The 15,454-nt window shown below is 58.9% G+C and overlaps 1 protein-coding gene across 1 annotated transcript in view; it reads left to right on the top strand.

The window, feature by feature from the left end:
* SCMH1 (Scm polycomb group protein homolog 1) overlaps positions 1-14,044 on the top strand; it is a 51,461-nt gene extending 37,417 nt beyond the window's left edge. The window contains exons 11-14 of the mRNA XM_086479066.1: positions 5,097-5,228; positions 10,677-10,880; positions 12,033-12,175; positions 13,919-14,044. Coding sequence (XP_086335192.1) covers positions 5,097-5,228; positions 10,677-10,880; positions 12,033-12,175; positions 13,919-14,044 — 605 coding nt within the window. The remainder of the gene's footprint in view (positions 1-5,096; positions 5,229-10,676; positions 10,881-12,032; positions 12,176-13,918) is intronic.
* Positions 14,045-15,454: the final 1,410 nt, after the last annotated feature.

Here is a 15,454-nt window from a genome sequence, read left to right as displayed (position 1 = left end):
ACGAGCACTTAGGAAGAACTGTTTAAGGAAAAGTTGCTGAGTGGGAAGCTTAGGGGCAACAGCCTAATGCCACAGTGCTTCATTGCGCCCCGTGAAGCACCCCTGCACGCAGGGGAAGGGATTAGCCAGAGTCTGAAGAGCGGGAGGACCTCAGAGTGACGCTCTTCTGCTTCCTCCATGGCTCATCAGCTGCCTGCAGGCTGGGGCTGGGTAGAGCCCCGCTGGAGCCAGCAATGCCAGGAGCAGGCAGCCGTGCTGGGCTGTGAGGAATGGAGCTGTGGAAGTGGGTGGGCTGCCATGGCAAGTACAGGAGCAGCACGTCTAGTTAGTGGGACTAGAGGTTACCCCCTGGGGAACCCTCAGTTAGGATAAAACCCCACATTTCAGTGTGGAATTACCCTGTCGTCATGAGGTAGAGCAAAACCAGCGTAGGAGGAAGAGGACCCAGGGTCTGGGCATGGGATCAGGCTTGGACAGAGAGGGTCCTGTAGCTCACGCCTGGTTTCTAGCCACCGTGAGATGTCAGTGGTGTCTGTGCTAAGAGCTGGGCTGCCTGGCAGCAGGGGGAAGTATAAAAAGCAAAGTCAGAATTCAGGGAGACTCAGGCAGAGGCCAGATATGACACAGTGCTGAAACCTGCCCATCCTGAGCTCTTCTTTAGAGTGTTTGCAGGGATTAAAGAAAGATTGACCACAGTCCAGAGAAGTGATAACACCTAGTCCTGTAGTTCATACTGGTGTCTCAGGGATTGCTGGGCATCTGGTCATCTGAGACCTTCCTCAAGCACCTGAAAGATGGTAAACATTGTTGTCTACACATTATAGTGGCTTCTGGTGAGGGCAAGGAAACAGTGCCGGCGATTTTGAGAGGTTCGGTCTGGTCATGGAAGAATGAGGATGCGTTTGTACATCAGCTTACATCACACCGAGCGTCGGGGCTGCCATGGTCTCCCCTTCAGCTCTGTGTCCTGCCTTGTTCCCTCTATAGTACAGGGGCTTGTGTGCCTGAGTGGGGCTGGTTCTTCCAGAAAACGATCACTGGTTAGGACTGGGAGCTGGTCTCAATTCCCAGAACAAACTCACTTTCCAGGAGCACCACTGTGGATGCTGTGGGGAGTGTGTGCGTGAGCCTGGGGCAGAGGAAGGAAGGTCTGCAGCAGCCCTTGGGTCAGCTGCATCCTGGCATTCTTGCTAAGTAAGGCATAATCATGGAAATAAGGGGAAATAGATCAAGTTGTACATGGGGAAACAGTGCACGTGCAAGGAAATGGGCAGTTGATCGCTGTTACTAGGAACAGGGGTGGGCTGTGAGGTGTTGTGAACACGTGGATCTGATCTGGAGCCGTCTGAAAATAGAGGACTGGAGGGACCTTCTGGCCCACTGAGCCTTGGGTCCTGTTGTCACAGCACCACAGCGTACGGTGTTCCTTTCATTGACTCTGGAGTTGGGGATCTTGCTTTTCCACTGGAGGCTGCTCCAAGGTTTTTTGCTGAATTTTTAGAAAATAAGTTGTAGTTTCTGGCCCATGTTTATTCCTGGGCCACTTGGTATCCGTGTCTCCTTGTGCTAACATTGTCTTTTAGCTTAACTTAGTTCTTCTCCTTCTGGAAGTAGTTAGAGAGCAGTGATATCGTTCAGGGCAGCTCGCCTTTCGGTTGGTCCGGTGAGAGGGGCTCTCTGCTCGCCTTATCGAGTGTTGGTTTGAATTAAACTTCAGGAGGTGACCAGAGTGCCACCCAGCACTCTGGGGAAGAGCTGGTGGGGACCTGGTGCCACAGCACTGGCACCACCGTGTTCACAAGAAGCGTCTCTGGAAGCTCCTTTTCTTTGCTGTCTCCTTGGAGCAGGGGATGACCGGCCCGTCCTGGTCGCCTACCTGGTTATTCTCATCCGTTATTGTCACCTGCAAGTTCCCAGCTCATGGGAGAGTCCTTCAAGTGCACATCTGCATTGCGCTGCTGGACTTACCTCCTTTCTGGTGCTCTGTTCTAGATGTACTTCTTCTGCATGGTTTCAAATGCTGCGTTATCTGGCCTGACGTGGGACGACATCAGCAGGTTTCATCGGTGAATCTCGAAAATTTGTGCCAAAGTTATTCATAAAAATATTAAATGACTCTGGGCTCAGGAACGGTCCTCAAGAAAATCCTTTAGCAACTGCTCTCCAGCCTCATGTTCCGCTCGGGGCTCTGCCAGATGCTTTGCCCCTCAGATCAGGTGTTGGTGCATATAACGAGGCTTCTGGTGATGCTCCTGTTGTCCGTCGCAGCTGGTGGTTCTGTGCCAAGTGCCTTGCTGAATTCCGGGTAGATGAGATTGACCACTCTTCCTTTGTGGGACAGATCAGTTATTTTCCTGTGATAGGGAAGCTGTTGGGTGAGTCTGCTCTGGTGAGTGACAGAGCGGCTTTGGTGGGCGCCTGGCATCTGGCCAGGGCCGACCCACCACAAGCGCCTCCCGCAGTACGTGCCATGTGCATTGCCGTATTTTCCCTGTCCTTTCCTTCAGAACCTTTTATTCCAAGCCTTGAGGTACTGCTGAGGTCAGACCTGAGCGTTTTGTGGCCAAAACTGTTTTTCCACGGCCTGTTCTAAATGCTGGCGCCATGTTTCCAGTCCCTCCGAGCAGCGCGTCGCGGAGTGTTGTAGAGTTTGCCGCAGCAGGGTCTCACGGGCGCAGTTCTGTCTTAAGTTGCGTTTTGGCTTCCCCTGCACCCGCACGTCCCCACTTGGAGCACGTTCCGTTATTTAACTTCCACTTCTTCGCCAGCGGTGTACGTTTTCCTTTCTGTCCCGTTTCTTTTGTCCTCTGAGCTTTGCCCCGGTGCTCAGCGCGGCTGCGGCTGGAAGCGAAGGGTGGGACTGGCTTGGCTGAGCGCAGGGGCTGGCCCGCGGCACCGACACCCGGGCTGGGTGTGCAGGCACGCTCCGCAGGCGGGAGGAGGTACCAGGGCAGCCGGTGCAAGTCGCAGCATCCTGAAGTAGCAGCCTTGACTTCGACTTGACAAGGTGAGGTGAGCAGGCTCTAACTGGCTGTAAGGGCGTCCGTCCTGCCTGCCTGGGGGTGGCCAGGCACGGGCAGGTCTGCTTCGCTTCCTCCGCCCGAGCCTCCCAAGCTGGGTGAGGTGAAGTACCCCTCAAAGCTGCCCCGTCATTTGCAGGCAAGGACAACCTTTTTTGCCTTTTTCTCAGCCTTTCCCTTTCTGCACGCTGTCCTCTCGCTCCGTTCCCGCGCACTCGGTACTGCTGGAGCTGGAAGCGCAGCCCTGTCTTTTCCTTTGCGCGGTGGCAAAAGTCAGGGTGAGTTGAAAAGGTCGCTTCACCCCTGTACTCGCCGCCGTCTGAGGTACACAAGTCCGTGGTGAGCAGGCCCTCTTCATCTCCAGTGAATGATCTGCTTGTTCTCAGCATCCTTCTCAAAGTGAATGTTTATCCACTTAGATTTGGGGTCCTTTCCTCTCAGGTTCCCTCACTGATGATACACATTCATGAAGTTTATGGCATCTTTTGAACTGAAGGTATTTTCTTTTTTTCCTGATCATCTGCGTCGTGACTGCAGAGGGCAGCTCTATGTATCACTCCATTTCTTTACTTTCTTAAAATTTGTCTTTTAAAATCAGAGACCCTGACTACAGACCTACTTTTGGTTTGTCCTTCCGTTAATTTACGCTGACCTAACTTCTGATTCACGCGAGTTACCTTCTAAAACCTGACCGCCTGGGTTTGCATTACTTTTAAAATCAACCAATTTAAAAAATAACCCAAAACAAACCCGGGTAAAACCTTTAAAAAGCATCACCTTTTGTGGTGGTTCTGTGACTGTTTGGTGAAGGTCAAGCAGTTTTGCATGTAGAGATACCCAGAGACATTACTGAGAGTGGTTGTTTCCCGTCTCTGTCAGGGCAATGAATGTTTCTCACAGGGACTTGTCCTGAGGACAGTATTTGTCTTTCTGATGATGTCACAGTGATTTTTGATCATACCTGGAGCCCCAGGGCCCCAGTACAAGCAGCTTATCTTTCGTTTCACCGAAGGATTTTGACAGAATGGATACTTTACCTTTGTACATATATCTCTTCAGTCAGCTGAATTCTGCCCATCCGATGCTTCCCACCCGTGTGTACCTTCGTCTCTGTTTGGCGTGACGCATCCCCCCTGGTGTCCGGTCCCAGTCGCTCCCCCCGTGTTGCTGTCACCCCTCCGCTCCCGTTCCTGCCCTGCACCAGCCGCTGGGGCTGCCCCGTGCTGGTGCCCAGCTCCCGGCATCTGTCTGCGAGCATTTCACCCCCCTCTCCCCGCGCACCGGGCTCGCTGCAGGCTCACCCGTGTCGCCCACGCCCGGCCAGCCGGCGGGGGCCAGCGGGAGCGCCGGGGGGTCGCCCCGTCATTGCTGCTGAGCTGGCCATGCCCCGCCTGGACAAGGCATGGCCTGCCACCCCTCATCGCTTGCCTGGCCGCTGTCCCCCCCCCCGTGTCAGCACTCCATTCTCTGTGTTCATCCCCCCCGACACGCTGTGCAGCCTTACCCTCTGCAAAGGGACGTCCGGCAGCCCGGCCCGATGTCGCGTCTGCCGCGGCCAAACTGGAGAAGCCGTCGCTGGGAAGCGGTCGGAGAAGAGCAGCGACAGCTGGGGCGCTGGAGGGATGGGTTTGGGGGAAGGTGGACAGTTTGAGCGCGGTTTAATCAAGCACTGTGGGTGGCACAGCGCGTTTGCAAATCATCCAGGGTCGATGGCAAATCGTCCGGGGGTGACGTGCGTGCGGCTGGAAGGTGCAGAGTGGGGAGGAGCCCGAATCGTGTGGGGTGAGCCGAGGGGCAGAACGCGGAGAAGTGGAATGAAGTCCATCAGAGGTGGTGTTTGGGGTGAAAACCGGCAAAATGTGGCTAAGATTCTCCATTAGGTTTCTTGCCACCCTTTTTCTCTGATAAAACTTGCAGAGCGAAGCGCAAGATGTTGAGCACTGGCAGATGTGCTGGATTGCAGCTCTAACAGGCTGCTCCCAGGCTGGCGGTGCACCCGAGTCTCGAGTGGCTCTGGCAAGACTGAACTTCCCAGAAAGTCTCCACTCCTAAATAGGGCTTGTTCTCTTTTCCTAGACAGAAGCAGTTCGTTAGACGGCACTCTGCAGGGACCAGGCCGGGGTACAAAGCGATATTCCCAAGATTCCCCTCCATACAGTGCTCCTCTCTCCCCCAAGTTACCAAAGAATGACCGTCACCCTTTGGAAGGTGAGCACAGCGTCTCTTCCCGAAGCTGGCGGTTTACAGCGACATGTGGCGGCTGCAGCAGGGTTAGCTTTGCCGTGCCAAACCAAGCCGGGGCTGCAGGAAGTCTGCTTTGCTTTGCCTCTGGCGTGGGTCGGTGCTTGGCGTTTCAGAGAGAGGCGAAGAAACCACTCTGTGCCAAGGCAGGATCCCCGAGCAGTTGTGTAAGGCATGTGGAACGCAGAGAGAATTCCTCCTGACCCTGATAATCATCCTCTAATACCGGAGAATCTGGGATCTGATTACCCCTGTGTTGGCTTCCACTGCTGTGCATGGCATTAACGGTCATAAAACTGCTCAGTTGCTTCAGTCAATCTTCCCCAGAATTTTTCCGTGATGGTTTGCTGCAGTCTGTTGTACAGACGCTGGTGTGCAGCTGTACAGCCAGGAACATGCTGCCCTTTCCCAGGATCCCACCTTGTTCCTCACGATCCTCCCTAAAGAGCAGGGAGGGTCTCACTAGCGCGTGCTCCACCCGCTCGACCCGACCGAATCACACCCTGCAGGGTCCGTCGGGTAGCGCTGGTGCAGATGTGCTGTGCCTCCTTCCCAAAAGCAATGGCAGAAGTGTCCTCTCTGGCGTGTGGTCCCTCGGTGTCCCTTGCATGTGCAGGTGGGAGGTGTCCAGGGGGCCCAGGTAGCTGGGGGACTACCTGGGCAGGGGTCTTCAATAGATATAATCCCACCTTCCCTTTTGTTTTGGACTGCAAGCCCTCCGTAATGCAGACTGGAGATTTCACCTCACTGGCGCCTTTCAGTTAATTGGTGGTGAGATCTGCCAAGGTGTTGGTCTCAATTCTTTGTAATACGTCCCTGAAAAATTGCTGGAGGCTCTTGGCTGGGCTCATAGCTCAGCAGCTTTGTGCTCTGTTGCTGTCCCTTTCGGGTCACCATTCCCCTGGTCCTTGCTGAGTTTGCTGGGCTTGGGCTGCTGGTCCCCAGTTGGAGGGTGCACAGCCTCCCACACGCCGTGGTGCCCGTTTAGTCGCCGTCAGTCACTGTGCCCTGTGCTCCTCCGGACTGCTGGCCCGTACCTAAACACAGCTGATGGGAACTTGCACCCCAGGGTGGACAGTTTCCAGTGGCCTTGGTATCGCCGTGGGTTAAAGCTGTAGGTCTGTCACGTAGCTGAAGCGAAGGACGAGGTGACGTGTGGGGCTGTAGCTTCTGTTCCACCGTCAGAAACGGTTCCCCGGGTCCCAGTCAGTTTCTCACCTCTAGACACGTGTCCCTGCGGGTCTCCTTGACGTTCTTCCCTAAGGCAGCAGCCGCTGCGCGTAGGTGACCGTCAGCCAAGCCTGCCCGCGCCTCCCCTGCCAGCCGGTGGGACAGGCGGTGTTCAGGCTGGTCTTGAAGCTTGGCGGCACGCTCTGAAGGTGAAGGTGCCTTGGTGAGCACTCTGTGTTGTCAGTGAAGGGAGAAGGCTTCCCTAGTGGGTGATGCCGAGGAGGAACCTATGTCAGGTTGTCTACAAACTGATTCTTGGTCTGCTTCGAAGTCTGTTCAGTTACCTCTTGGCCTTTGGCTGGGTCACGCCGTCTGGATGCCCAGAATACTCCAGCCTCTTCTGTAGCAGGAGAGACAAGCAGGCAGAAAGCGTGCCTTGACATGAGCGGGATGATCCTGTTGGTGTGTGAACTTCTACAGCGACTTGGGCCTGCTCGGTGCTTGGTCCGAGCAGCGGGTGTGCAGGGCAGGGGGGAATGAGGTGCAGTTCCCAAGTCCACCGAGAAGTTCATTTTCATCCCACAGCTAGAAGCCTGTTCATCCTCTTCCACCTTGAAATTTAAGTACATGCAGGGATGTTTGTATTTCAGAGGATGTATTTTGAGAACACAAGCGTGAAGCACTCGGATATTGGGTATTTCTCGAGCAAGAAGGTGCATCTTCTCACCATGATGCGCTGCCCCAGCAGAGCACGTTCTGGCTTCAGCAGGGTGACAGACAACAACAGTACCCAACAGTTTCCAGTTTGCCAGACTGAAGACAGTGAGCAGCAGTGGGAAGTCTTGGTTCATCGTGCCTTTGGCAAGAAGTTAGGATCCCGCTTCATTGTTTTGCCTCTTGCATCCGGTGGCATTTGTGTGGCTTTTTGCTAAAAAGCCGCAGCTCCAGCACAGTGGGGACCTGCTTTTCAAAAACTATCATTTGTTGGAAACAGTGGGTGTTTAGTAGTGCTGCAGATCGGATTTGTGCTTGTGGCCAAACCCCATGTTTTAGCAGTAAAACTCCACTCTTGAATCTATAGCCCTATTCGTTTAATTAAACTTTCATTATCTGCTCCCTGCCCCTCTGCCACTGATCGTGGCAAGTTTTCCTACGGTGCTCTAAACGCAAGCCTTATTTAAAACTACCAGCTTGTGTAAGAAAATCTGCCTAAGACTTAACCACCTCCTCCTCCTCACTCTGAAGCTCGTTATGGAGGGCGAAAGGATTCTGGATAGTGCGTATGCCTGATCGCAGTCTGTGCCTTGCTGCTGGCAGAAGTACTTTGTCTTCTGCTCCTGATGATTCAGAGGGCTAGTCATCATTCCCCTCTTGCCTCGTTTCCCTCTCCCCTTCCTGGAGGTATCATTCTTCTGAGAAGTTCTCTGTGTGTTTGTATTTTTAAGAAAATCCTAACCCTCCCTTGCACTGGCCCTGCCAAGAAGCTTCAGCGCTGCTGCAGTATTTACAGCGCAGCCAAGCACTCCGCAGGGCAGAGGCGGGTACCTGAGGGTGGGCCTCAGCTTCAGTCCTGCCTCTTGGGCGAGCCGAAGGAGTGCTCCCCGGCTGCATGGCCTCATCCTCCTCGTACCTGGGATGTGTCATCGTGAGCACGTGCGAGAACACGGTCCCGTGTTTGCAGGATGCGTCACAGTGCGTTCCCTTCGGAATAACGACAAGGTGTTGATCGTGGAGTGAAATGTTTTCTGAGGGTGAGTTGTGAATCCTTAGCGTGGCGCTGACAGGAACCCGAGCAGTGGTCTCCCAGCCTCCCAAGCTGTGCTCTCCGTTAAGGTCCTTCTGCTGCCCCCCGTCCCCGCCGTGGGAGCCCTGGGGGCTTCACAAGCAGTTAGGTGTGCAGCGTCGCCCCGCGGGGGCTGCCGGCTTTCCTGGGAGGGCGGGGGGGAGCAGCACCGGCCTGTTCCCCCGGCCACGGCCCCGCCACAGAGCCCCCAGAGCAGCGCAGGGGGCTGTGCCCGCCGACCCCTCGCACCTCGGCGCTTCCCGGCGGGTCAGACAGCACCCGCTTGCACGGGTGTTGAGTGGGAAGGGGGTTGGGGTTTACGCCAGACTGCCCTGCTGGAGAGGACACCAAGTGTCCCTGCTGTGGGGCAGCTCCAACGGAGTGCCACTGGTGGGGGTCACATCCACCGTGGGCGTCTGTCTGGGCCTGGGCCAGAGCAGCCAGCTCAGGGCTGGGTTTGCATCCAGCTGTGCTGAAACGGGGCGGAGGGAAGGCGGTGCGGGAGTGAAGGGGGGGTCCAGAGTCACTCAGGAGTAGTCATGTGTCAGAAAGCCGCCTTTCGTGCCCAGAGAGCAGGTGAAAACACATCAGCCCCGTGGGAAGCTAGTGACACGCGGGCCAGCACGCAGCACAGGTCACTGGGGGGGTAAGTCTTCGCACCAGTACTGTTTCTACATGAGATTTTAAGGGTGGGCTGCTGGTTTCTGAGAGCTTCCCAGAGACCTAAAAGCAAAGGAAGGCAGAAAGTGCAGGGTCACAAACCCCAAAAGCTGGGGGGTTGCAGTTACATAGAGGATTGCCTCCCATCTGCTTCACTGAGTCGCCCAACAGCTGGACAAGGGGGATGTTTCTGCTTTGTAGCCTTACGAGGTGAAGCCAGGGAAGGTGTGGGCTGGCTGCCTCCGGCTGAACTCGCCTCTGAGGTCTCTGCTCAGACACAGGCAGCAGAAGCACTGAAACCAGAGGATCCCAGTTCACAGAATAGTCCTGTAATTCATAGAAACCAGAGAAAGTAACGTGCCTCCAAGAGAGGTCGCCCCAGTTGGTGGGACCCGGCCGCTGCAACACTCAGGTACCGCTTCGGGCTTTGGCAAGCGACGTCTCCCTTCACTGGAGCGTGGCAGCATCAGCTTAGCAGGGGAGTTTGGGGAGATCTCCACAGCTTTTGGGTCTCACGGGCTGCACCCTCACTGCCATCCCAGTTCAGCACAAACTCACTGGTGCTGGCTTCTCATCTGCTGCTCCTGTGGTCTGGGAAGTCCCAGGGAAGAAACCCAGGGCCTGGCTGGGGCAGTTGTTCAGATTTCTTCATCCTTGTCCCCTACCCCGGTGTTTGAGTGGCAGCAGCTCAGGGCTGTGAGCTGCCCCCGGGGTCTCTACGGATGTGGCGGAAGAGCTCCAGCTGCCAGCCAGATGTGGTGGCCCGGCCTGGAGCGCACAGGCAGTGCCCCTTGTTGCAGGGGCTGCTTTCCTCTTCGGCTGTTCGAACTCGCCAGCTATTTCATAACCAAGAACGCGGGTATTTGAGGGTGACTCGTGAGGCATCGCACCCACCTGGACTGAGAGTAGGTTTTATGTGCCGTAGTAAAATCTGCAGCCACGTGGTCTTAGGAGGGAGCTGTCAGGGCCCAGCAGCAGAAGGAGATCTTGCTGGCTCGGCCAAGGCAATGTCTCCCCCTGAGCGTTTCCTCAGCCCCTCCCTCTCGATACTGCCACTGACAGCTGACAATTAAATGTGGTTCTGGGAGAAGGTGAGGGAGCCAGTCTCGCCCCGGGACCCCTGCCCGGGGCGAGCCCTCTGCCCTGTCCCTCCTGTGCACGTCCCAGTACGGCTGTTGGTCACCGCCTCGGTTAGGCGATGGACCCGGGCCCAGCAGGAGGCCAGGGGCGGGGAGCAGCCGGTCACCGGCGCCTTGCCTTTGGGGCCGGAGGGTGAGCGCGGTGCGAGAGCGTAGCCTGGCCGTGACGGTGCAGAGCAGCCTGCTGCTCCCTGCTGCTGCATGCGAGCTGCTGCCCGGGCTGCAGCGCGGGCCTCGCTCCGCGTCCCCCGCAGCCCCACCCTTGCACGCTGACGCCGCGTGGCGCTCGGCCCCTCGAGGACCCTCCTGCCCCCGCTGGGGGCTGCTGTGGGAGTCCCCTGTCCGCTGGCATCCAGAGCGGGCAGCCTGTGCCGCTGGGACCGGCAGGGACGCGGGACTGGAAGCCGGAGCTGGTGGTGGCGTTAACAGAGTAGCTGTGGGTGCAGTCTGGGCCCCAGCCGGGATCGCTGCTGACCAGTCGGGCTGGCGTTTGCCGGGCCAACACCGGGCTGCAGCGCTTCGGCAGTGCCCGGTTTCGTGTCGGGGCTTCTGCGGGCGCCGCCGGGCTGGCGGCGGTTCGACCTGCTCCCGCGGCCGCTGCGGTTCGGCTCTTTCGGGCTGCGTGGTGTTCGGGTGCACTGACTGCAGCTTGGTGCGTTCCAGGTGAAACCTTTGTCCTGGGAGATGGCCTCCCGGGGCCCTTGGAGCCTCGCCTGGACCCCATGGACTCTGCCTTGAACTCTGTCAATTCATCCAGCCACAGCAGGAGCTCCAGAGACTATCGCCTGCAAGGATACAGGCACCTGCACCAACCCTCTAGCCTCACCCAGGGCGGTACCTCTGCCTTGCGTAGGCTTAGCTCTGGGGGTAAGAGAGTTAAGAAGCCGGCCCTCCGATTGCAAATTTGGCAATAAAGGGCTTTTCTAACTCCAGTTACACCTTTCTAACTCCAGCAAGTACCAGAGACTGGCCTCCACACTGTTACACAGGTAGTCTGTTAGGCTGAACGGTAGCTCTAGAGACGTGGCAGATGGGCGGGTGGAAGGACGGAGAGGTGATGCTTGCGGGGTCCCTTAGGTGGTGTGGTGACAAGGCGGACCTGGAGGTCAGCGCAGAGGAAGGAGTAGGCAGGAGCTGAACTGGCAAGCACGGGCAGGGGGCTGTCAGGGCGGTAGACGGGCGTCTGAGTCCGTGAGGATGGATCGGGAATGGCCAAGGAGCCGAGAGCTGCCTGCGGGGGCTGGGAGCTGGGGCGGGCGGCCCGGACGGGCCAAGGGCACTTGTCTGTCTGCAGGAACGGGGGCAGGAGAGCTGTTCACCGCAGGAAATCGGCTCGTGTCAGATCCGGGGCTTTGCAAAAAAAAGTTGTCCTTCTCGGTGCACCGCGTCACTGAAAGGCTGTCAAAAGTGCAGGCTGCTGCTGCCTTGGTCCGTCTGCCTCCCCCGCCGCTGTGCATGCAGCAGGGAGCTGAACCGAGGGGCTGTGCCGGTGCCGGCGTGGTGGGAGCAGGAGTTTGTTAGCTCGGGCGGTGCTTCGGGCCAGCAGAATGTCACATGCGGGCTCAGTCGGTCAGAGGATGCAGCGGATGGAAACACAGAACGGCTTTGCCGTGTTAAATGTGCCGCAGGCGGCGCTTGGAGCCGGGGAGCGAGGGGAGAAACGGGGCGTGGGGAGAGAAATGGGAGCGGAGGGTTGTTTTCTGCAAAGGGTGGGCAAGGGAGGGTGGGAACAGGGGGGGCCAAACTCCGCTGAAGGGGGGCAAGGGGAACTGGCGTTTGGAGCGAGGAAGAGGGCTCGGTAGAGAAGGCTGCCCCGAAAAGTAAGGGCTGAGGAGGGAGGCTAAGGCCTCGGTGCTGGCCGTGTGCCGCGGGGATGTCCGGGGCACAGCTGGGACGTGCCGGTTGTGGCCTCTGCTCTTGCTCTGGGAGGAGGCTGAGTGGTGCCTGCGGGCGAGCGGCGGCTGGAGCGGTGCTGCGGGGGCGCGGGCAGTAACGGCCGCTCTGGCGGTTCCTCCCCAGGCTCGGAGCGATACCTCGGGTCGCGAGACGTCGCGCGGCTCAGCGGCCGCGACCCCTCGTCCTGGACGGTGGAGGAGGTGATGCAGTTCATCCGGGAGTCGGATCCACAGCTGGGACCCCACGCTGACCTCTTCCGAAAGCACGTACGTGTGTCTGCAGGGGGGGGGGTGTGTGTGACCGGGCGTGGGGTACACGGGACGGGGCAGATCATCCTGCGAGGGGGATCTCGGGGAGCCGGGGGAACAGCAGCCCTTTGTACCAGCTGGAGTCTGGTGTGAAGAAAAGCGTCCTCCTAAATCCTGCCCGTACCACGTCCAGGCTTGGGATCCTCTTACTGGGAAGCGGTCGAGGGGAAGGCGTTGCAGCCCAGCTAAACCTCGGGGCCCCGCTGCCTTCGGGCGCACGGGGAGCTCAGCTCTGAGCTGGGTTTGAACCCTAGCACTGGAAGCACAAAGCCCTGCTCATCCTGGAGTCTCAATGTTCGCCTCGTAGCACATTTCTCCTGGCAAGAAGCGTGCTCCACGCGGAATTCATGGAGCGTGTTGCTGCTGAGCTCCTCTCCTCTAACAAGGAGGCTGCTGCGGCTCTGATTCTTGTGCGTGCCTTGAAGTGTGCAGGGGCTGCAGACAGACAGTCCGTACAGTTGAAGCTACAAAGGTCTTGGCAGCTCCACATCCGGATTCCTGCCAGGCAGTTTGTCCTCCCTCTGCTTTTTGATGGGGGCCGTGTCATACCTGGTGGTGCTCGTGAGGGCAGAAGAGCGGTAGGAGGGAGCACCCACCTTCCCCAGGCCGGAGAGGGGGACGGGGTGCTTCCTGCCCTGGGCTGGGCCGAGTCAACGCTCTGGGGGTTTATTATTATTAATTAGTTCTATTTTAGAACCACCAGTAATTGAAAAATGTTTTAATTATGCAAGAGAGTGCTCAGCTCTGCTAAGGGATGAAAGTCCTGTATTGGCAATCCTGAGGAAGAACTGCACTTCCATCTCACGAAGGGAAAAGCAGGACAAACCTGATGCTGGAGAGTACTGGAGATGTTGCCAAGCGTGAGACCTAACTGGGCATCGACACGGGACAGGGTTGTCTGTTGTTCAAGGCTGTGATTTTTGGGTTTGATTTATAAGGAAGTCCATGAACGTTTTTCATGGAAGCCTGTCCGCTGCAAAGCTCTGGGCCAAGCTGCAAGGGACTGGAGAAGTTCCACTCACAGATGTGAAGTGCAAAGCTGTTCTCTGGTTAATTCAAGCCTTGTGATCCCCCCACTGCTGAGCCTCGGGGAGGGACACGTCGGATGATGCAGTCATAAAAGATACTTTTGAAAGCTGTGAAGTCGGTCGCCATCAGCCCTCCCGGAGATGAGATGCTCCCCCATTGCTCTGCCGGCTGCTGGGACTTTGCTGAGGGACTCCAGAAGTTTGCTTTGCACGCGGTGACACTCGTTGGGTTTACAGGGTTCGGTCCCTGCCTCCTCCTTCAGCCTGGATTTCGGGGGGGGGTGTGTCACGGCAGGGCTGCCGTCGGGGCCGGCGCACCCTCTGCCAGGAGATTGCTGCTGCCGTGGCGTGACGGTGCCCTTGAGCAAGAGGCTGCTCCCCTGCCCTGATCGCTCCCCTGTCAGGGAAACCCCCTTTTCCTTCCTCCCGCCTCCCTTCGGGCTCTGCTGACCCGCTGGACGCGGCTCCTGGGTGTTACCGCCGTGCGGGGTGCGGGGCTGGGAGGCAGGGGTGCTGGCGCTGGGGGGCTCCAGCTGCCTGCAGCCCCCCCGGCTCTGGAGCCGTGCGCTCGCCCCCGGCCGTGCTGCTCCGGCCGTCGTCACGCCGGGCTCGGCGGGCAGGGCTGGGCCTCGCCGGGGTGGTCCCCAGCGCTGTCGTTTTCCCCTCCTTGCAGGAGATCGACGGGAAAGCCCTGCTCTTGCTGCGGAGCGACATGATGATGAAGTACATGGGGCTGAAGCTGGGCCCGGCCCTGAAGCTCACTTACCACATCGACAAGCTAAAGCAAGGCAAGTTCTGAGCGGGCGCTCGGCAGGACGGATCCCGGACGCTCCGCTCCTGGCCGCCCGCCCTGCGCTCGCCTGCCGACAGGTACGCATGCACACGCACCCCTCACGCCGCAGACGGACACCTCGCCGACGCCCCGGCCCCGCGGCGGGGCTCCAGCCGCCCGCCGGGCCCCGCTGGGCGCTGGGGAGGAGGCCGGCGCGCCCTCGGCCCCGCGGCTTCGCGCTGGACTTGAGCCGGGGGGCGTCCTGCTGGAAGCGGGGGGGGTCTCTCCTGCCGCCCCCCCAGCGCTGCTCCGCCGGCTCCCGGCCCCGCGCCCTGGGCTGGAGCAGCGGCGCCGGGCAGAGCCCGTGGGCACCGGGTGCCGGCGCCGCCGGCTCCTCGCCCTCTCGCCGTGGCTTGGGCGCTCCCGGCCTCGCCCGCTCGGGGCAGCCCTTGGCCCCCATCCCCTCGGAGGGGCGGGGGGCTGGGAGGGCTGGACGCTTGTGGCTTCCCCGGGCAGCCTCGCTGCGAGGGGACGGTGCCCCCGACCCGCGCTCGGCCCCCGCAGCGCCATGCTGAGCTCAGCGCAGCGACCGCCCCCGTCCCTGTCTTCCACGGCTCAGGGGAGCCCGGCCGCCCATCCCGGGGACCCCTCACCGCCCGGCATGCCCCCAGCGGGGGACACTGGGCTGGGGATGGAGGCCTTGTATTTATTTCGGACTGGGGGCGCCGCTTGGGAGCGTGGAGCGAGCTGTGGGGGAGCCGAGGAGCGTGGCTGGGCCTGGCGTACCCATGGCAAGGACGAGCCTGGGTCGGCGTTGGAGGCTGGCTGGATGCTGCAGGACTCGACTGATCCTTCTCTCCTTTTCTTTTTTGACTTGGGTTTTTTTGGTTTGTTTTTTTTGGGGGGTTATTTTTTGTTGGGTTTTTTTTCTTTTTTTTACGAGGAGCTGTGTGTTTAAAATGTTGAAATGATTTTTCTACCTGTTGTTGAACTCACAACTCTTGGAGATTTTTAACCAGAGATGCAAAGGTTCGTCTTCCCAGGGGCCCTCCCGGTCCTCTGGTGTTTCGGTCCGTCCCAGCTCAGCGTGTGCAAGAGGGTGTTGGGTCTGGCGAGCCGGAGGACCCCGGCGCCGTGACCTGTCCTTGCGTCGCTCCTCCCGCGCGGCCTCTGCCCTACCCGGGGGCACCTGTTTGCTTCAGACGGTCTGATGTATTTATTTGTGATGGCACTTGAGCGGTGACCCCCTGTCCCGGGCACGGTCCTGCAGCGGCAGGAGGGGTGTCGGAGCAGAGGCCCCCCCGGGCTGGGACGAGCTGCGGGAGGGCTGACGGGGAGAGGCGCGGCGGTGGCGAGGGCTGGCCCAGGCGAGTGCCCACAGCGCGCTCCCGCATGCTCCCGCACGCTCCCGCGCGCTCCCCTGCTGCCGCGGCCGAG

This window comes from Leptosomus discolor, chromosome Z (assembly GCF_034619465.1).
Source record: "Leptosomus discolor isolate bLepDis1 chromosome Z, bLepDis1.hap2, whole genome shotgun sequence".
In the NCBI taxonomy this organism is placed as follows: Eukaryota; Metazoa; Chordata; class Aves; order Leptosomiformes; family Leptosomidae; genus Leptosomus; species Leptosomus discolor.
This window is presented reverse-complemented; position numbering and strand designations above follow the sequence as displayed.